This window comes from Acomys russatus, chromosome 21 (genome assembly GCF_903995435.1).
Source record: "Acomys russatus chromosome 21, mAcoRus1.1, whole genome shotgun sequence".
Taxonomy (NCBI): Eukaryota; Metazoa; Chordata; class Mammalia; order Rodentia; family Muridae; genus Acomys; species Acomys russatus.
Genome location: NC_067157.1, coordinates 57,973,006 through 57,995,612, shown reverse-complemented (window position 1 = coordinate 57,995,612; position 22,607 = coordinate 57,973,006). Strand labels below are relative to the sequence as shown.

General features: G+C 48.6%; 1 protein-coding gene across 1 annotated transcript in view; it reads right to left on the bottom strand.

Moving 5' to 3' along the window:
• The window catches only part of Smoc2 (SPARC related modular calcium binding 2), a 121,918-nt gene extending 106,643 nt beyond the window's left edge, over nucleotides 1-15,275 (bottom strand). The window contains exon 1 of the mRNA XM_051164364.1: nucleotides 15,132-15,275. Coding sequence (XP_051020321.1) covers nucleotides 15,132-15,215 — 84 coding nt within the window. The 5' untranslated portion in view covers nucleotides 15,216-15,275. The remainder of the gene's footprint in view (nucleotides 1-15,131) is intronic.
• Nucleotides 15,276-22,607: the final 7,332 nt, after the last annotated feature.

Below are 22,607 nucleotides of genomic sequence, written 5' to 3'. Positions count from 1 at the left end.
CAGTGGTGGCACACACCTTTAATCCCAGCTATCAGGAAGCAGAGGCAGAAGGAGCTGAGTTCAAGGCCAACCTGGTCTAAATATTGAGTTTTAGGACAGCCAAGACCGTTATATAGAAATACCCTGTCTTGAAAACCAAAAGCATGCTTCTTCTTCCTTGGGGAAACACCAAATAGCGGATGATGCCGGTGCAGCAGGAGGGCCCGGAGGACCCAGGGGCCCAGGGTTAGGAGGGCGAGGCGGCTTCTGCAGAGGAGGAAAAGCCGAAGACAAGGAGTGGATCCCCGTCACCAAACTGAGCTGCCTGGTTAAGGATATGAAGATCAAGTCCTTGGAGGAGATTTATCTGTTCTCCTTGCCCATTAAGGAGTCCGAGATTATTGACTTTTTCCTGGGCGCATCCCTAAAGGATGAGGTTCTCAAGATCATCCCAGTGCAGAAGCAGACACGAGCTGGCCAGAGGACCAGGTTCAAGGCTTTTGTCGCTATTAGGGACTACAATGGTCACGTTGGTCTTGGTGTTAAGTGCTCCAAGGAGGTAGCCACTGCTATCCGAGGGGCCATCATCTTGGCCAAGCTTTCCATCGTCCCTGTGCGGAGAGGCTACTGGGAGAACAAGATTGGCAAGCCACACACTGTTCCATGCAAGGTGACAGGCCGCTGTGGCTCTGTTTTGGTGCGTCTCATCCCTGCCCCCAGAGGCACTGGCATTGTCTCAGCTCCTGTGCCCAAGAAGCTACTGATGATGGCCGGTATTGATGACTGCTACACATCAGCCAGGGGCTATACTATCACCCTGGGCAACTTTGCCAAGGCCACTTTTGATGCCATTTCCAAGACCTACAGCTACCTGACACCCGATCTCTGGAAAGAAACTATGTTCACCAAGTCTCCTTATCAGGAATTCACTGATCATCTTGTGAAAACCCACACCAGAGTGTCTGTTCAGAGGACCCAGGCTCCAGCTGTGGCTACCACATAAGGTTTTTTACAAGAAAAATAAAGTGGATTAATTCTGTTAAAAAAAAGAAGAAAGAAAGAAAGAAAAAGAAAAACAAAAGCATATTTCCTCCCAAGATAACCCTGCATATGTACATCGACACTTTGAATGTCTGAGGTTGCCCCGACTTGAGGTCCATCTTAAATATGGCCTTACCCAGCTTAATTGTGGAGCCAGCCAAGGGGTACAGCAGATGGTGGAAAAGACCAAATGTGGGTCCCATTACTGGGTCCCCATCACTGAGCCTTCTCAAATGTTCCCTTATCAAATGAAAGCACTGAGCCAAGACAGGCTGCTAAACCTTCTAGAGCTAGGGAGAGGCCGGCAGGGAGAGATTCCTTCTCTCTTCAAATATCAGCCCCTCATCTCTGCTCAGGAATAAGCAGCTAGGCAGTGTGATAGGTTCTGCTGTTGTAACAATGTTTCTAAAACCCGTGAGGAATACCGTGCAGAAACCTCCAAAATTGCTGGTGTTCGGAAGGCTGTGACGGTTCAAATATCTGTTACATTGTTGTAACACCTCTAAGGCTTCTTTAGATATCTCCTAATTCCAAACAAGTGCCTGGGGGTTACAGGTCAGGGATGTATTTCAAGCCAGGGGCTCAGTGGTCAATTCAATGAGTGGGCCTCCAGAGCCTGTCTGTAAGTTTGCACAAATGCAAGTAACCACTTCCATGTGCCAATCAAAGCACATTTAATCTTTTAATCAAAAGGTCTTTGGGGGGTCCCCAAAGCACTAGAGATTTCCATGATAGGCATTGTTCAGTCGAGAGTGCGGAAGCCAGATACCTGCTGCTGGGAAGAAGTACCCGTGATTCAGAGGCAGGGAAGCCAGAGAGGCTGCGCTGACCACAGTGGCCTGGGCCTGTCCCAGCTCGGCCTCGTCCCAGCTCTTGGTGCAGGTCTGCCTGCATCTCCCACGGTAGATTCCAACATCATCGTCTCTCACTAGCTCCCCCAACCTTCCCAGGCATGACTGGTCTGAGCTCATCCTCTCATGTCCTGAGAAACCCCTACAGATGTTGCAGGCGGGTCCTTTCCAGGTTGTTCTGGGACCCAGTATTTCCTGCCTATGACCCAGATTTCTCCACACCACTCCAGCAAGCCCATGTCCCTGACAGGAACGCGTCTATGAAGTACTAGAATGAGGTTTAGGCCCCAGACCAAGCTCCTGACTCACAACTTGTACTGGCTGTAACTTTCCCACCTCATTCATCAGGGTTGGGAACTCACTCATCCTGTGACCCTGGTGGGTCATTTAATCCAGCCCCCATCTCGATTTTCTTGTCTGTAAAATGGGTATAATGAGAGTACCCATTGGTAGGAATTCAGTTAGATGATGTTAAGAGCACCCACTGATAGGTGCGTAGGTAGAATTCTCCACTCTTAAGGGTACAGTAAGATGCACCTGCTGCTGAGGGCACAGTTAAGAGAACCGACTGCCATGGGGTTCCTTAGTTATATATGCTATTAAGAATGAAGTCTATAGCACTAGCTTCAAGGTGCAGTGTTTTGAATGAGATGCCACTTGTAATCTTGGGCATTTGAATAATTGGTCCCCAGTTGGTGATACAATTTAGGGTAGCTTAGGAGGTGTGGCCTTGTTGGAGAAAATGTATCAATGTGGGTGGGCTTTGAGGAAGGCCCTGTGGCATCTCCAGTTCCCTCTCCAGCTTCCTGCCTACGGTTCAAGATGTGCCTGCCACCACGCTTGTCTGCCATGATGGTGTTGGACTCTCATCGCTTTACAACTGTAAGTACAAATAAATCCTTCCTTTACATGGAGCCTTGGTGCTTTACCACAGCAGTACAAATATAACTAGTACAGGTAGAGTTAGACGCAGGTGCCTGACCTGTAACACACCTGTCATGTCACTGTGAGGTAGTGACCTGTAACACACCTGTTGTGTCACTGTGAGGTCTTGCAAAGCTTCTCAAGATTTGGATATTTTAGAAAATGTCCAAAAGGCCTATATTTCACTCTGTGTGGGACCCACAGTGTCTGTTCTGTTGTAAGCAGAGCAGACTGGATTGTGATGCCACTTTCACCAGGGAAAGAAGGTGAGAGGATGGTCAAAGGACAGGAGGAGGAGGGAAGGGAGGAATAGAGCTGGCCCACTGCTATCAGCTAAGCGTGCCCAGGCTCCCCTGAGCCACACTTGCTAAGGGTCCTCTCAGAGGCCAGGCTATCTCCAAAGTGAAGTGAAGCAGGCCTGGTGTGCAAGGTGTGAAGCTAGGTGGGACTCCTGGTGTGAAGCTAGGTGGGACTCCCTGGTGTGAAGCTAGGTGGGACTTTCTGGTGTGAAGCTAGGTGGGACTCCCTAGTGTGAAGCTAGGTAGGACTCCTAGTGTGAAGCTAGGTGGGACTCCCTGGTGTGAAGTAAGGTGAGACCCCCCCTGGTGTGAAGCTAGGTAGGGCCCCCGGGTGTGAAGCAAGGTTGGACTCCTGGTGTGAAGCTAGGTGGGACCCCCTGATATGAAGCTAGGTGGGACCCCTAGTGTGAAGCTAGGTGGGACTCTCTGGTGTGAAGCAAGGTGGGACTTCCTAGTATCTGTCACCTGCAGACCTCAACTCATTGGTTCTGTCTCACACATAGGATTAGACTGTACTATCCTACGTATTTACAAATGATAGCTCCATTCCCACCATGGTGGCTCACAATCATTGGTCCCAGGGGATCTGATGCCCTATTCTGACTTCTGAGGGCACCAGGCATGCATATGGTGCACAGGCATACATACAAGTAAAATACTCATGCACAAAAACTAAATAAATCTCTTTTAAAAGTTAAAAGGGGGAGGAAGGGCTGGCAAGATGGATGGCTCAGTGGTTAAGAGCACCATCTGCTCTTGCAGGGGTCCTGAGTTCAATTCCCACCACCCACCAAATGATAGCTCCAGGTCATTTTATAATCACAACACTGTCCTGTAGGGACCATATAAAATTAGCAAGCTTGAGTGAGCCACACAGAAGTGGTCTCTGTAGGCTGTGGAGGTGAGCTAGCCCCTGGAGCTGCCAGTATATGTTGTGACTTACACACCACAGAGGGAAAACCAGCATTAACGTGGGTGGCACAGTGTTTAATAATAGAACAGGTTTGTTCCCAACATCCAAGACAGTTTCTGTCACTTCTACCATACTCTGTCATTCCTCACAGAGAACAACCTGCTGTGACAAAAAGCTGAGTTCCACCCACTCTCACAGTTCAAGTCAAGCCGCTGCCCCCCGCCCCCCACACACACACCATATCCGAGACTCCTCAGCTGAAAATTTAGAAAATTGTGAGAGTTTTTTGGTTTTTTTTGTTTTTTGGTTTTTTTAGTTTAAAAGTCAGAAAACACTGCAGGAAGAACAGCTGTTTGTTTAAGCAATTAAAACATACAAATAAAAATAGAAGACTAGTTATATTTTGGCTCAGAGTCCAAATGTTAGTCAGGTGCTTTGCTTCTGTGACAAAATACCTGAGAAAATAACTTCTCGAAGGAAAGGCTTGTTTTGGCTCATAGTTTCAGAGCTGTCACTCTCTGGCCCTTCAGGGTCGTGAGGCAAAACGTAGCAGCCAAGAAACAGAAAAGGAGATGAGAAAGGTCCCGGGACACAATATACCCTTGAAAGGCGCATTCCTAGTGTTCTCATTCCCCTATTGAGCCCTAATTGTCTCCTAACGGTCACTCAGGTGAACAAACCTCATCACCAGCTTAGGGTCTTCAGGAGTCAGACAGTCAAAAGCCCCTCAGCTGTAACCTTAACCTTCAGGATGGTTTTTCAGATTCAAAGCGGAACAGTCTGGCTCTACGCTAGGTCACCTACAGTGTCTTATACCCTCTGCTTCAGGCGCCTTGCAAACCTCTCCCACTCCAACCTGCCTCAGGAGCTTATGACAACCCCACTGCTACCTGCAAGACTCAACAGCAGCTGGAGCCTGGCAGAGCACAGTTACAGGAGAACAAGGGGTCTGGTCACAGGGGTCGGGGCATGGCAGAAAGAGTCCAAGAGTGTGCACACTGGGAAATGCCCGGGAGACAGAGACAGAGACTGGGGCAGAAGGAAACATGGTGGGATGGAAAGAAGGAGAAAAGAGAAGATAACAAAAGGGAGGGAAGAATCCCACCTCCCAGGGTGGCTCTTAGAATCAAAGCAGCTGGACAGCAGGCAGGCATGCCTCACACGGTTCTAAGAAAATAGAAGCGTGGAAATCAGTAGAGACCCTAGAGTGGTGTCATGAACTTGGGTGGAGTCGTTAGTGTTTTTTAATTTCCTTATAAATGAATTTTTAGCCAGACGCCAAGGAACAGTCAGTAAGAATATTCCTGGGCACCTGCTTAGCCGTATGTAACAATATATCTATCCCATAATCACATGGGTGAGAATACAGACTGAGCTGAGTATGTAGCTCAGTGATCCCACGTTCAAGGCAAAAGGAAGAGTGTATCCAGTAAGAATATCTGTAAGAATGTATTGGACAAAAATATACCCAACAAAATCACATTCAAGGGACCAGAGGGGTAGCACAGGCTAAGGGAGAGCACTGCTCTTCCAGAGGACCTGAGTTGCACTCCAGCAATCACCCAGCTCACCCAGTCTGTAACTCTCCAACCCAGCAGGATGTCTCTGGCCACCACCAGTGCCCCCTCACCCCCCTCGTGTCTTTGCCTCCCCCTTTCTCTCCCCCCTCCCTAAGTATATGTCTAATAAGGGAATGACTCAAAGGAAATAAAGCTGTTAGCTCTCCTTCGCAAGGGACTGCCATAAAGCACATTTGAACACTTGCTGAGGGAACAAGCCTTTGCAATGCTGGGCACAGAATAGTGTTTTGCAGTAGCCATTATTATCTTATTATGGATTAAAATCATTAAGATGTCACATTTTAGATGCTTATTGTGAAGAGCGCATATATAATATTTAGCAAGATAACTCTAGTCGTTGCTTTAAAATTGGTGGAGTAATTAAGTCAGCAACAGAAACAAAACAGTAACCTCATTATATGCCCAGCCTCCTGTTCCCTCCCTCAACCTGGCTTGTTTTAAAGCCTTACTTTTACCCCTAGCTGCTATTTGGGTAGAAACACTGGGTTTAACATGAATGTCTCAGACTTCTAAATAAAGTTTTAGAAATATTGAATACAATGCCCCTGTTTATTAATTCTCTCACTTGTGAGTTGTGCCTTGAGTTAAATGTTTAAGACGGCAACAATGTAGCACAGTAAGGGCAGAGCCTCGGGGTCTGTAGGTGGAAACTGGGACTGACCAGGCTGTGCTGAGAACCCCAGCCCACGAGCTTCAGCCCCTCTGAGAGTCAGAGCTCCCACCCTTGGGCTCCCTCCTGTGGTAGATTCAGGAAACTTTAGAAGAACCTTCCAATGGGTGGAGGGGCAGGTTGGTACAGCCCAGGGATTGCACCTGGATATCTCTGGGAGAGTAGAAAGGTGGGAGAGAAGCCAAGAGAACCGAGAGGGAACTCACAGCTCCACCTGGATTATGGCTATGAATAGAAAGAGCTGTCTTTGGCAACTCTACCCAAAAGATAAACCTTTTAAGAGTGACGCGCTGATTGGCACAACACCCTACCTGTGTATCCGCTCAAGATAGGACTTGAGCATGTGTGTTCAGGTCACAGCTATTGCTCACTTTCCTTACCCTCGGGGGCTTTCAGAACTCTCAGGTACGCACAGCCAGGACATATATTTATAGTCATCTGGTAAGGAGATGACGAGGGCAAGTGAGATATTATCCGCAAGCACTCAGAAAGCTGAGAGAACAGTTCAGAGCACAAACAGTCTACGATTAGAACAGACCTCTTAATCTCATGCACAAAGGGCCACTACTCAGAAGGGGAACAGGCTGTGAGATGTGTGTCCAGGAAGGAAACTGTCCACACCAGGAGAGTAGGAATCACAGGTCAGAGTTCTCAGCAGCCTCAGCTATGGTGTGAGTCCCCTACCTAGTGGGCTAGTGCCACTGGGGATCCAATTTAGCATTTATCCATGACCACAGTGAAACCATCAGACAGCTAGAAGCTACAATCTCCAAGCCTTCTGAGGCTTTTTTCCTCCAAGGACAGTGACAAAACAGCAAATGGAAACTGTATGAGCCTCCCCTGGTGGCATGAGTCTGAACAAACACCACAGGGACTAAGGCAGGCCCTCTGTGTGAAGATCCCAGAGCATGCTGCGTGTGCATCTTCTGAAGGACTCTTCGACCTGAGACAAGGCATCCAAGCACAAACGCCTTTGACCAGCAATGATAAAGTGTCTCTGTGACCGCAAAGGTCTATAAGCAAAAACAGAGCTAAGGGTGACTGGCTAGAACCTCAGGAGGTCATGAGGCATATCAGCCAGCCACCAGCACCCATCATGGCTCAAGGTTGTGTTTATGACAATGAATCTTGACACGTTTGTCTGTATAGATGGTCACATGTCTCAGATGGCCAGTAACCACCCTGTGGGGGGGGGCGGGGTATAGGGGACACCAGTAAGGGTCAGCATCCCACACAAGCACTGAGAAGCAGTGTCAGTTCCTGGTGTAACCCACACAACCCCATCTAGCTCTGCCAAGCAGACACTGCCTGAGGAGACAGGGTTAGAGTCGAAGAAGGGGGCCCTGTAGAGCCTATCTCCTTTCAACACTGGAATGAGCAAAGCAGTCCTCAAAGAAAAAGAAATGGTGTTAGTTCTTGTTGATTGATGATTGGGTGAGGATTCAAGTTGACAGCCTACACTAACACTCCTGCAGGCAGCTCTAGACAGGGTGTCCAGGGAGGGCACCATGCCATGCACTTAACCCCACAATGAGAGAAAGAGAAAGGGGCAGGGTTCAATGCTCCACCCTCTGTTTCAGTGTGTAAAATATCCCATTCACTCACTCACTTCCAGAGGCAACAGGTCTGGCTAAGACTGTGCTGGAAAAGGTCCATGATCCGTATATCTGGTTATTTTCTATAGTAGGATTCTCCCTTCCTCTGCTCCCTCCTTCCCTCTGCCCCCCCCTCTCTCTCCTCTTCATACTCCTTTTAAAACATGAGTTCATCTAAAAGAAGATGAAGGGATGGCCTGTACCGTGGAACGCATTGTCCCTCCAGAGGCAGGACGAACAGGGCAGGGCCACTGTTCCAGCCAGAACAACAGCAATACTCTCTGCCTATTCAGTTCCCTGTGGAGAATGTAACAGTGACCTGAAAGCAGACTTATTACCATGCTTGGTTTGACTTGTCTTTGACACAGAAGTATGACGGAATAACACAACACGCATCTTACACTCTCATAAAGCTTGGGGAAACTACACAGACAGCTTCAGGGAGCAGCTTCCACACACAGGAAGTGTCATTGCCTGGAACCCCAAACCATAAACAGATGACAAACTCAAAAATACTTCTACCCCTCCCCCTTCATGGCACCATCAGAAAGTAGAAGAACACTGAGGGCTCTTCCCAAAAGCTAACTCGTGTGTGTGTGTGTGTGTGTGTGTGTGTGTGTGTGTGTGTGTGAGAGAGAGAGAGAGAGAGAGAGAGAGGGAGAGGGAGAGAGATGCTCACACAGAGATGCACATGCATGTGTGCATGATTGTGTGTGCAGATATACATGTGGGGGGATGAGTATACATGTTTTTGTGTACAGATAGAGGTCAGAGGGAAACCCCAAGTGCCAACTCATCAGGAGCCACTCATCTTTGTATATTTGAGACTGGTCTCACATTGGCCTGGAGCTCATCAAGTAAGCTAGGCTTACAGGCAGTCCAATCCCTGGGACTTGTTAGCCTATAGCCCGTTCTTATAATCAAACATAGGTTCTCACACTTACAAGGCAAACACTTTACCAAATGAGCCATCTCCCCAGCCCTTAAAAGCCAAATTTTAAAATGTTTCATTGTACTTAGGGAAAAAAATCACACACTTCCACATCCTCTATTGGATTAATTAATAATCAAAACTTGGCTGTACACTAAATCATTTTCAGTTAGTTTCATCTAGAATAATTTTCTGAATAAATAATGAGCATAGATAGAGTTCCCCTCATTATTATAAAAATATTATTTATTTGTTTTTGTTTTGTTTTGTTTGACACAGGGTTTCTCTGTGTGGCTCTGACTGTCCTAGAGCTCACTCTGTAGTCCAGGGTGGCCTTGAACTCAGAGACCCACCAGCCTCTGCCTCCTAAGTGCTGCATTTAAAGGCATGCGCCAGCACCACCCAAATCATGAAATCTCTACTTCATATCAAAATGCTCATCAGTAGAGAAGACTATAACCTTTTACTTGATCTCTGATGTAGAGAAAGATGCTGTCGTGGGTACATAAAGGTGGGTCACGCCTGTGCTGAGGGCTCTCGTACTTTAGATTAATTTACTGTTCTTGATGTTATAAGAACCATCTGGTACAGAAAGCAAAGGGCATGTATATGGATGAAACTCACACGGAGAGAAAGGGCTCTACCTCAGAGACAGAAGCAGGACTCCGTAAGATGGAGACAGTGCAGCCTGGACATGGCCAAAGAGAACGAACTGGAAGAGGTTTGGGTATGAAATCCTGACCATGGGGCTGGCGTTTTAGTTGTGTCATATGTCTATAGCAATGTGTAAACTCGAAGCACAATAAAGTAATGAAATTGGAAAAGACTCAGAAAGATTTGTTTGCTCAACACAGAGACGCTCTTCACCTCAGGAGTTCACAGCCTTGCTGCCCTGAAGCTGAAAGATACCCTAGGAATGAGAGTCACTTACACACTAACCCAACAGCACACACTCCCACTGTTGCTCGGAAAGATACCCTAGGAATGAGAGTCACTTACACACTAACCCAACAGCACACACTCCCACTGTTGCTCGGAGTGCTGCCAACACATCTGCTAGGTTTCTGAGCTCCTCGCAAAAGCACAGAAGCTAGCAGGTGTGCACACACCTGTGAGGCCAGAGGGACACAGCCAGGATAGCCCTCCTGGGACCAACAGAAAGGAGAGCTTTTGAGTCCAGCTCATGCAGACAAGTTCTTTTGTTTGATTGGTTGGTTGGTTGGTTTTTGGTTTCTCGAGACAGGGTTTCTCTGTGTAGCCTTGGCTGTCCTGGACTTGCTTCGTAGACCAGGCTGGCCTCGAACTCACAGTGATCCACCTGCCTCTGCCTCCCAAGTGCTGGGATTAGAGGCGTGTGCCACCACACCCAGCTTGTTTGTTTGTTTTTAAGACAGAGTTTCTCTGTGTAGCCCTGGCTGTCCCAGAACTCACTGTGTAGACTTTCAGGACCCAGCCTTCATTAACATCAACTGATCACAAGTTTTCTTGCACAGAAGTTTCAGGGTCTCAGCCTGGAGACACCTACCTTCATTTCTGGTTCTTTGTGACAACATATGAGTTGACCAGAAGCGAGCTATGTCCTGGGACATCTGACAGTTGTCTTAAACTCAAGAATCCACTTGGGGCTCAAAGTAGATCCCTTGTTGCTATTGCCTTGGTTACTGGATCGTAAAGACAAAACACCCAAATCTGCAGGGGCGACTTTTATGCACCAGTCGTATTTTTGGTTGTTGCCAACAAACATATGGACTTGTTCCCTAAGCAGTGACTACAGTCCATAACTCCAGGACAGGCACGGAATGGAATGGAGGAGGCACCCGCTAGAGTGTCTGGACTTCCGGTTGACCTCCACAGCCCTCAGAGGCCTCCCTGTTATGAGAGGTCACTTCTAACAACGACGAGAATCTTCTCTGTCAGTGTCAGGCTCTGGCAATGAGAAGAACTTGGGGTCCCAGCCTGCTGAGAGGCCCCCAGCACCACAGACCCCAGTGCAGGGATGCAAGGCTAAAGCTGTGAAGTATAGAACTGGGTTGAGAACTCCCTTCAGTGAGGGCCAGGAGGAAAAAGTAACAGAACAAGTCTGGGTTGGTGAGCGGAGAATCGAAAGGCCCCAAATGTAACTGTGGCAAGAATAAAATTGGAGGGAGAAAATGAAACCAAGAACAAGAAGAAAGCAATGAAGTTATGGGGGGGGGGTGAGAGAGGGAGGGAGGGGGAGAGAGAGAAAGAGAGAGAGAGAGAGATCGCATGTGCATGTATCTCATGCCAGCTTTACTGTAAGCCACACAATAAAAATATGAATAGATTTGTGTTTCATCAAAGTGAGGGTAAGGTCATCCTGTGATCTTCCTGGTGTTGAAAATCTAGTTAATTTGGCCAGATATTATGGTATCAAATTCTCATCTGTAATTCCCTTGTAAATCTAAAATATAAATGTGAGCTGACGTCTTACTCCATGCTATTTATTTGTGTTGAATTACAACCTTTGCTTTTTTGAGTTTCAGCCTGGAACTCTAAAACCACAGAAGAGTGTGTCCACGGCTCTCGCTTGGAGTAACTTGGTTCTCATCCACGTGAAATTAGACTTCGTTGAAAGATTAACTCATGTTCTGAAGCTTCCTCATGTGGGATACAGTCTAATGTTCTGTATGTGCGTGGACATCCAAAGTCTGGAGACACACAGCGACAGCACCCTGCTCCCTACCTAACCCCTCACAGAGGTGGCACTTTTACGGTCTGTAAACGAACTCATTCACAAAGAGAAATCATCTCTTCCAATTTCTTCTCTAGCGTCAAAGTGTTAATGGAATTCCTCATTGTAAACCTGTGCTTGCATATATGGAATCGTGTGTCTTTTGAGATATATATATATTTGTGTTTGGTTTTTTTTGGGTTTTTGTGGTTTTTTTTGTTTGTTTGTTTGTTTGTTTTTGGTTTTTTTGTTTGTTTGTTTGTTTGTTTTGTTTGTTTTGTTTTGTTTTTTGAGACAGAGTCTCTCTGTGCTAGCCTTGGCTGTCCTGGACTCACTCTGAAGACCAGGCTGGCCTTGAACTCACAGCAACCCACCTGCCTCTGCCTCCCGAGTGCTGGGATTAAAGGCATGCGCCACCACACCTGGTGCTTGATACATTTCTTAACCTGTAAATATTACCTTTCTCCTCCAAACCCACAAGCCATCCTTTGGGACCTCCCCATCCCATAGTCCTGGCTGGTCACAAAAGTACATTGGGATACAAGGTCCCTTTAAGCCTCTGTGCCATGGTAACCCACAGGCATCCAGGTTCTCACACGTGTCCTGATCAGGGTTTTATGTTATTCAGGCTCTTCATTTCAAATTAGAACCAAGTGTTTGGGTGTAGACATCATGCCAATGGGCTTCTAGTAGGAAACCTTGTTTTTAGTTCCCCCCTCCTCCTCCACCTTCCAAGGCTGTCTTGTGTCTTCTCTGGAAAATGGATATCTCCTAAAAGCATCAGACATAGTCGAAATGTGTTGCCAGAAGAGGAAAGGGAAATGTGGTCCAGACCAAGGGGCACAGTGTCTGCACACTACACTCCACCGTCACTCCAGCAGAAGGGGATGGGACGACCAACAGGAAAGGAGAATGTGTCATGGACTGATCGTTGGTGATGCTCTTCTCAATCCACTTGTGCAAAATGGTACCCTCCCACCACTCTCCTTCCCTTTAAAGACCCAAATTGAAGACCACAAATCGGACAGCAGGATGCCCACTGTTCACTGGAAAGAATGCCAAACCCTGCACACAACCAGGCCGTGCAGTAGATGGAAAGACCCTCCGGCTAGTTCTGTCTGTGCACACTTCCTCCCCAAGGTGAATCTGCTTACCCATTTCTAGAAGACATGGACAGCATGAAAGGGGGCAGAAATCATGACCTTCCCATCTGCCTGGTTGGCCCACATGATTACTCAAGGAATCTGTTTTGGTAGTGCCACTATCTAGTCGCCTGTTAACGACACACACGGAAGTATATGAGCCGGTGGCTGTGGTCTCTAAAACTCCCATGCAGGGGCCAACGGCATAATCTGGATTGGAGAATGAGCAAGGCCTGGGGGCCATCAAGTGTTAGCTTTAAGCCCCGGGGCGTGCCAGGTAGCCTTCGCCCCCATTCTACAGAGAGACCAACGAAGTTCAGTCACTTGCCTAACGTCACATACCCATCAAGAAAGGACCCGGCCCCCGCACATCCTCATAGGCTGAGTCCCATTCACCCCTCCAGGGTAACACTTCTGCCATTTACAAAAGGCTGAACATAAACCTTGTACAGAGGAGGCCTGTCTTCATGAACGCCAAGACGTCCCCAAACAGACAGAAGTTTATTTGAGAAGAGATTAGCACCACAGAAAAACCCAGAGCACCTAACATTTCCCAGTGATCGACCACAACAAATGTCAATTAAACCTTAAGTGCTTTCTATTGCAACCACAGTCTTTAATTTTCTAAATTGGAGGTAAGGGGAGAATAATCATGACAAGTAGTTAATAGCTTTAAATATTTCTCCTGGATGCAAAAGAAACAACATTTTATGCGTTAATGTGATTTTAAGACAAAGTGTTCTTGGGGAGTGTGGTAAATGAGGCACTTCCTGTAAGACCAACTCCCAGCTACAATAAAGGGACCCCACAACCATCTGGCACCCACGGAGCCCAGGAAACACTTGCAACAGTGTAAGGAGCGAGACTAAGGGTGGGAGCTTGAAAGCAAGACGCTTCCAGAAGGGGTGGGACAAGAAGAGAAATCTTCTGGGTTTTAAACTGTCCTGGTTACCAATGTATCTACACACACACACACACACGGAGCGGAGCAGGAGGAGGGCAGACAGATGGACAGACTGACTGACAGACAGACAGGCAGATAGACAGCACAGCTGGGGATTGGTACTTTTAGAAAATATGTGGTGACTGCAGGAGGCTACTGCTTACAGCTTAGACTGCTAGTGCTCAGATCTCCTTTTAAGAATTGGCTTGTTTCCCTGAAGAGCTTAAATTACTCAAAGTGCGTGCATGAGCTCTGTACATGTGTGAGCATCTATATATGAATGCATACATGTAAGTCCTACAGGCTCCTTGGGGTAGGGCAAGACTGACTGACTGAGAACTCCCTCCAGCCTCCAGCCTCCAGCCTCCAGCCTCCAGCCTCCAGCCTCCAGTGCGGGCCTAATCTATCAGTCACCATGAGACACAAGGCAGGGCCCTAGGACTGCCCCAGAAGAATTTTAGGTATGAACAATGAACTCACTCAATCTCCCTCCTTCAAGCTGTTGAAAAACAGAGAAAGGGTGGGAAAGGAAAAGGGCTGGCCAACTTGCCTCACTTTTGCAAAGCACCTCAGCTCACTGGCGAGCCCTGTTTTCCCATAGGATAAGCACTCCCCACTCCCTGGGACACTGACCACTACAACACTCCTCTCCAGAGGGGCCTGCTCACCACCTTAGTGTTTTCTCAAGCACGTGTTCAAAAACACATTTAAGTGGACTGCTTTCGTTTCTACAGATTGCATTAATTATTGGCTCCCCAGCGCTCGGGCCGCGGGACTCTGCAGACACACCGGCCTGGCGAAGTGGCCGCGGTTGTGTTGGCCCGATGTGGACAGGCTCAGCCCCCATCCACAGCGCGGCTTCTGGCACCTCACCTAGAGCCTTGGCGTAGCCAGCACTGCAACTAAGAGAGACAAACTTAGAGCGGTCAACCACAGTGCCACATGCGCTCGGGAGCGCGCCTTGGCGCGCACAGCATCCTGCCCCTGGGGAGAGGACCCACCAGAACAGGACCGCTCCTCCGTGCCTCCTGCGCTGCAGATTGTTCCTCCTCTATGAGTTCTCCAACAAAAGAAAAGTGGTCTTTAATTCAATGTCACATCTGCTCCTTCCTCCCGGCTCAGTTGAGGGTTCTCTGCGACGCTCTGCCACAAGTAGGAGCCCAGGGACTGCAGCCCTTTTGCCCCCAAAAAGGGAAGAGTGGGTCCTCCTGGCACCCGAACTGAAGACTGCCCGCTCCCTAAACCTAGGCTGGGTCGGCGTTGGCAAAGTGGAAGCCCACTCCCAATAAGTTCTCTCTGAAACAGCTGAGACGCAGCGTGCTCTAAATCCTTGTTCTTGTGTCGTCCCTTCTCACCCAAAGTGGGGTGGATATCCCCGCGTGCTAACTCTTCTATCCTAGGCTGGTAGGACCAGCAGCCCTTCACATCCGAGTAGCTATCAACCCCGAGACATGCATGCCCACCTGTTGGAGCTCGCCGGGCCACCTGCTCCTGGAGCCTTGTCCAAGGGGGGAGCGTGGGTTCTGAGAGAGGGACGAGGGAGGAAAGTGGGGATGCGGCCGGGGACTTACCGTGAGCGCCGAGAATTTCTGCGCGGGCGCCGGCGGCAGCAATGCAGCGAGCAGCGGCAGCCAGCACAGCTGTGGCGGCAGCATGGTGACGCTAGAGGGGACCAAGCGAGGCAGGCGCTCCAGGCGCTGCGTCCTAGCACGCGGCGGGGATCTGGTGGGCGAGCGCGGGCGGGCGGACGGTCTACAGCTGCTCCGCGGTCCAAGGCCGCTGATGGAGACCGCACGGCCCCTCCAGCTGCGCTCCGGCGGGCGCTCCTCGAACTCTGCGGCTGCCCCTGCTGCTGTCAAATAGCCCTAGCTTCCCGGATCCTCCCCTCCCGCCCTCTCCGCCCTCCCGCCCGCAGATCTCCTCCCTCCGCCCCACCTCCCTCGGCCACCGCGCCCGCGCAGGGGCCGCCCGGCGCGCAAGGTTTCGAAGGAGACAGCTAGGGTTACCAGGGCCAGGCAAGCGCGTTCTGGTGCTATTCGCACCCCCTCCTTCAAGTAAAAGCAAGGGCACACCTTACAGGCGTGCATACTCACACAGCACACAGGCTCCCGAAGATGCACTGCGCCCGCCCTTCTGCTCTGGGGCGCCTTCTGTCCCCACAGCGCCTTGGTTCTCCTAAAGCTTTGCATTTACCAGAAGGCAGCCCTCTGAGATGCTAACTGGTGAGTGGCTCCTCAGTAGAGCCTCTGAGGGCAAGGCGAAGTCTTCCATCTTTCCACGGGTTAACACTGAGGGCGGGAGGGGTCTGGAGACAGATCTGTGAGGCAGATGACTTCCTTGGGTTGGGCAAACTTGGAAGAAAGTGGGCGCACACGTTGATGTGGCCGCTTTTAAACAGCTTGGTCAAGCATTTCAGGTGTTCTGCAACACGTGTGGTTGAGCAAGCTGTTGACTGTGGTGGAAACCAAGGGGATTTTTGTACACCAGGTTCTTCTGCAAAAGGACAGCATTGCTGAAATAGTTTAACCTTGGCTGGTAGCTTCACAAGAAAAGGCCCTAATTCTACCTCACACAGAAAGCCAACAGGGAAGACTTTGGAGAACAAAGAATCAATTGACTTGTCAGGGCCTCTCTGTGGGGAGCAAAACAGCAAGCTCACCTCTAACTTTTCTCTCCTCTGCTGTTCTGGTGAGAGCCATGCTTCTCTCTGCGACCAATCAGAAAACAGCTACTTTGCCCCCTTCCCCATGGGCTTGTGGAAGTGAGACCCTCCATGCAAAACAGTCCCCAATTCACCAGCTCTGCCGTGCCTACTTTCAAGAGGCCATCAGGAGTGGGCCGTGAATTGCTGGCGTTCCCTCGGTGGAACCCCTCACCTGTGCCATGTAAGTTAGCCCCATAAGTTCATTGTCTGTCTGAGTTGGACCTTGGTGGAGCCCTGGTTTGTTTCACCATTGAGGCCTTATGAGGAGAGCTAGGCCTTGCCCATGTCTCCCCAGAGGGACATTCTTACAACACATGGGGGGAAAGCATCTTCTAGAGACAGCTTCTTAAAGAAATCTTCAAAACCCCTAGTCTAGCAGCCATTGAACTCCCTTCCTATATTGAGGACATTAGTGGAACACTGTACCAAAACCTTCTCATGGTCAGACTTGGTCCAGGGACAGGCACAACTGTGTAAGCAAATAGCATAAATGTTGAAGTAAAAATGAAATAATTGCTGTGCTCTAACTTCTACGACAATCCAAAGAGACGGCACATTCAAGTTGCATTTGGTACAAAACATTTTCCTCTTACATTTCATTTCAAGGGCGTAAATTATTAGGTGGAATGTCTGAGCTCTTCTTAGGACTCAGACTCTGAAGATAGCTTTTTTGTCCACTCTCTTCCACTGTGAGTGTCCAACAACCAGCAGGCTTCATTTGCTCTTATTTTACAGATAAGATACAAAAAGAAATGGCCGTCTATCCTGGCCAGCCACAGAATGAGGGGCCAACTCCAGATGTCCTAACTTGGAACTCTGGCAAGTCTACTTACTTCTCCCTGGAGATGCCGATGGCAGAAAAAAACTCCTTGGCGCTCACTGCTCTGAATCCTCGAATCTCAACACATCTTTCATGTGTTCTCTGGGGTTCCAGAAAGATCAATATAACAACGTGATTTTCCAAGACACTGACAGATGAGGCGGACTAGAACCTTCCAAGACCCTCTAACTTTTGGAGGCACTCACATGGACCCAAGGCCAAGTTCTGTTTTCTCAAAGATGCTCAAACTGGAATTTGGAGAGGTAATCAGTTCTCGACGTGTGGAACAAAAAATAAGTGGTTTATTAAAACCACCAAGAAATGGTCTTGTGTGTCAGCCACTTCCCTCAAAGTTAAGGCAGGAAGTCATCAGCTCACACATCTGAGACATTTCTGCAGGGATAAAAAATATCTCCTTCTACTGGAAATGGACTTTCACTTTCAAGCAACAAGTGTGGCAGGCTCACTTTGGGATGTGCCCTGTGGACCCCAACTTTATATTTCTGTCATTAGTGAAAGATCAAGTAAGTCCCTAGGATTACCATATACCTTATGTCTCACTCCACAGACTCTTGTTGGCCGTTAGCACTGTTTATTGCACTGTGTTAGAGTGACATCATCTTACTCTTCGTGAGGAAATCATTTGCTGTAGCTATCATTTCTGCCTTACTTGTGTTTAGCCAGCAAAAAGAAAAAAAGGTGTCAGGCATTTCCGCACCTCCTGGTACACAAAACACAAGCAGAGTCAAGTGTGATTTGCTTGTTTGGTGACGTCCAAGGTTTACTTCAGCGGTCCTTCTGAGGCTGAGGTGGAGCGAGCAGCTGACCACTGTGCCGACCACTGTGCCAACAAGTGCACGTCATGGCTGTCCACCAGCTGCTTCTTCTCATAACATTTTCTCAGAGTTTCTACTTAACTCCTCAGAGGAGGAATCTTCACAGATCCCCCTGGATTCCTTCAGTTATCTCTGTGTAAAGGCCCACGTTGTTTTGGGGTTTTTGTTGTTGTTGTTTTTTGTTTGGTTTGGTTTGGGTTGGGTTGGGTTTTTTTCTTAATTCCCCCATCCTCTTCTTGGACTGTCTTTACCTGCCTACCTCTTCCTGTAATGTGGTCCTCTCAGACCCTGAGATGTTGAGGAAACTGGGGTCTCCTGTTAGGGCTCTTAAACTTATTAATGGAAGAATTTAAGAATGACACAAACAGAAGTTTGAAGACAATTTTATTAGCGTTCAAAGGGACAAACACCCCAGGGCAGGCAAGCGGCAAATCTTAGCAGCTGCCCATAGGACTAGGGTGAGGGAGATAGGGTAAAGTCACTCTGTTCGAGCCAGCACAGAGGACAGACACACAGACAACAAGCAGTGACACAGCAGGGAGGGGGACTGTAAGGAAAGGTGAGGAAGTCCGTTTGCTTAGAACACAGATATAAAATATGGAAATTGAAAAGGTATGCTTTCCTGAGTAATTCGTAAACGTGGGCACATTTATGGAGTTGCCTTGCTGCCACCCCATTGGCTCCTGCACTGGGAGTGGAGGTCCTGTGAAGAATATGTACGGTGTCTTCTTGAAGGAAGAATTATTTCATCTACCTTTTTAGCAGGCTTACGGTGAGCCTGCCTTCCTGAGTGTGGTCCCTCGGCCAGGTGATTGGCCCAGCCCAGCATCTATTCTCTTGACCAGAAGTTTTCCCTTAATAGGCTTTTATTGCTGCTCCAACTAGTTGGGCAGCCTGAGGCCCCATATCCATCCCTAGCCTTTGTTAGGGTATGTGAGTCGACCTTCACAGAGATCAGCTGCGGTCAGGGCCACCGTTCCCATTTCCTGTGTGTGCCAAAGTTGGTGGACTGGTCCTTCTGTTCCACTGTAAGCCAGCCTTCCTGTCCTACACATGACACACTTCATACCGACACTGCCCATCACTTTCATGGAAATAGTTCATGATCAGTCAGAATGTGTCGGCCAGCGCATGCGCGTTAGCTACACTGTTCCCACAGGGACTCTGAAAGTAGTCTTCTATAGGCAAAGATGAAGGGCCCCAGATGGTCACAGGACATGCTCAGAGCCTCAAGGCTGACAGCGCAGGAGCAAGTCCTAACGTGGCTTCACCTCAATGGAGTTTTCCCCTACTCAGAATCTCTGGCTTTTTGAAGAGACTAGGAAAGGCTCGGGCCGCAGCCCAGCCCAGTTTGAGATGCTTAGTTCTTAAGATTTGAATAAAGTCCTGGGGGGGGGGGGCAGATGCAGGGGTGGAAACTATAGGTACTTCACCCAGGAGAATGTGTGGGTGTCCATACATGTGCACACCCACCGACTGGTTCCTTTGCATAGTTTGAGGTCTACCTCAAAACAAACAGAAGCGCTTTATGGTTGTTTCTGAATTATTGACGATTCGTCAACCCCAGCACGGTGTTTCACAACTTAATGTTTCCAAAGAAAGCTCTGCCTCACAAAGCCACAGGCAGAATCATCACCTCCCTGGAGAGACCATGCCTGCAGCACTGACGACAGCTGCCAAGGCCTACAGGAAGGGTAAAGTCCTGTGGAAGCAGATGGGTGATTCATTCAACCTAAATAATGGGTCTTATTGAATGCGCAAAGCACCCTGTGAGGATTGCTGTCGGTGCTCAGGCCCCATGAACGATCTGCCTCTCCACTCCTGGAACAGCCTTTGTCACAGCGCTAACCCTGACACTTGCACACTACGTCACCTTTGGAGTTAGTAAAATCCACCAACACCCCAGATGAAGCCAGGTCTGGTCGCAGAAACCGAGTCAGAGCTGAGCGAGGACAGCCTCCTCCAAGCTCACATGATCTAGACCACTTCAGGACTGGCTTTTCTTCCTACCAGAGCCTAGATGGCTCATCTCTCTGTGGACCATCCCAGGCTACCTCGGACTTGGTCCTCCTTGTCATCCTAGCCTGGATCACCTCAGGACTAGCTTCCACACTTGCTCAGCCAACCTTGGGATCCATCCTCCTTGTCAGTGGAGCCCAACCCACCTCAGCAGAGGAGAACCAGCCCTCCCTGTGAACTGACCTAGACAATCTCAGGGCAGAGCCCTCCTTGTCAACCCGGCCTAGGGAGTCCCTTCTTCCTTCCTGTCTTCATGGGAGACATACCTTCAGAGGGGAAGGAGAAAAAAAAGTTTTTAAAATGGTGAGAGAAATACAGCTTGCCAGGAGTACTCTGGGGCAGTGTGGACCACACAGACAGAGTTTATATGGACAGAAAACCGTGTAAGAAGATACTCTATTAAAAAGAGCTCTCCATTAACCTCCAGTGATTCTCTCCTCCTCCAGCTCTCTCTGACCAGCCGCAGTGGGACAGAGTTCCACACACCCTCTAGGCCACAACCCCTTCTCTGAACATTAACATGTATCACGCAGAGATAAAGCTCTCTATGCATTGCAGACAAACAGCCTGGTGCCTAAGCTGCCTGGCAGTAGAAGCCCAGGATGTGAGGAAGAAACCTCGCCCTGCACCCCGCAACAATCCTGCGTGTGCATTGCTGTGTGTTCCCTAGACAGCGTGCCCCCTGTGCATCCGTCCTTCATCAGCTGGCTCTGATTTGTCTTCAGAGCCAAGCATGTCTCAGTGCCTCCAGCCCAGGAAGCTGAAATCGATTTAGTCCTGGCTACTTTTGTCTCCAGCCCCTACAGTGCCTTTTTGTCCCTAGGAAACTTCACCTAAAGAGATTCAGGCGTTCTTTCTTTAGTTCCTGTAAGGTAGTTTAGCCTCGAGAGCACCCAGACTAGGGAAGCCTACAGTTCAAGAAAGGAGGGCAGAAAGGTCGCCTTCTACACATTACACGCTTGGCTCTTTGGCTGCTCCATGTCCCACGCTAACACACATGTGGGGAGGAGCAGTGAAGATCCAAACACAACTGCACAGGGATAGTGGCACAGCACCAGCCTGCTGCCTCCAGCTCCACCTCCTCAGTAAGGTCCTTGTTTGTTCAAGCACTTGGAAGCTGCCTCCTCCTCCGTAACCTGACTTACTCTTTCTCTCGTATGTGCCAACATCTTCAGTGCTCTCTGAACACTAACACCAGTTCTGACCCTCACCCTTGCAGCCGCTTTGGCAGAGCAAGTCACATGCTTCAGGTGTTCAGGGCATACAACAGCTGTTTTAAAACTTCCAGAAGGCTATCCACGGAGATGCATCTGGATTAAATGGAGTTGTGACTTTGGGCTACGGTTGCTCTTGGAGCAATTGTACCCAATCCAAGATGCCAAGGGCACCCCCACAATGATGGGGCAACACGGTGAGCTCTGTAATGTGTTTGATGTTCAGTGTCTAATGGACTTGGGGATTTTCACAGTGCATCCCCAGGGCTTTGAGCCTCTAAGTGGACATGACTTTGGAAAACGGTCAATATGAAAGTACAGCTGGAACCATTTAGCCAGAAAAGAGAGTCTTGAAGTCCTGATACGTGGGAGGCAAAGACGGGCAGATCTCTGTGAGTTTGAGGCCAACCTGATCTACAAAGAAAGTTCTAGGACAGCCAGGGCTATTACACAGGAAAACCCTGTATTGAAAAGAAAAACCAGAAGAGAAAAAAGAAAAAAAGAAAAAAGAAAGGAAGGGAGGGAGGGAGGGAGGCAGGGAGGGAGGGAGGGAGGGAGGGAGACTGGCTGTAGGCATAAGGTTATTGTGTGATTCAAACGCTGATCTCTGTACCACCACCCCATCTCTGGTTGTAATCCTTGTCTCGGTGTTATGCAAACACTGCTCTGTGTTATCCCCTGGTATGCCAAAAAAGCAGTTTATAGACAATCCCCGAGCAGGGGAGAGACTAAGGCTGAACTTCCTGCCAGCCAGGGGAGGAAGAGTTAGAGGAGGAAGTAAGGGATTCAGCCATGGGCAGAGGTCCAGGAGAACCTGTAGCAAAGAAAGCTACAAAGTGTAAGTATCTCTGGGATGTACGCTGGGAGGAGATCAAATTAGTTTAGAGGGTTAAGAATAGAGTAATAACTGCTCAGTTTTTGTGCTGTGAAGCTTACTATTAAACAGATATAAAAGGGTCTCAGTTATTTGTGTGATACCCAGGTTAAGAGAGAAACTGAGAAACAAAGACAGTTTTATGAAAATAACTGCAACAACTCATCAGAAGTAATTTTGAGCCTGATTTACCCATTTTTAAGGTTTTGTAAACTTTATTTTTAAGAATATTCAGGTTTTTAAAATTGTTTCAAATACTATTGGAATTTACATAATACTATTAAGAAGTATAATGCTATTTAATCTGCCACTATGAAAAGGAAACTAGCTCATGACACAGTACTCTCTTACAAATAAATATCTTTTAGGGCTCTTCCCACCTTGTGGGTGTTAAAACATGGGGAGTAGGCTGCAGAAAGGAGCTGTCCTTACTCTCCAGGAATGACAACCTGTAGGGCAGATGGACACAAACACAGACAGACAAACAGATGGACGAGAGAGAGAGAGAGAGAGAGAGAGAGAGAGAGAGAGAGAGAGAGAGAGAGAGAGAGGCCCACCTGCATGCCTATTTCTTAAATCT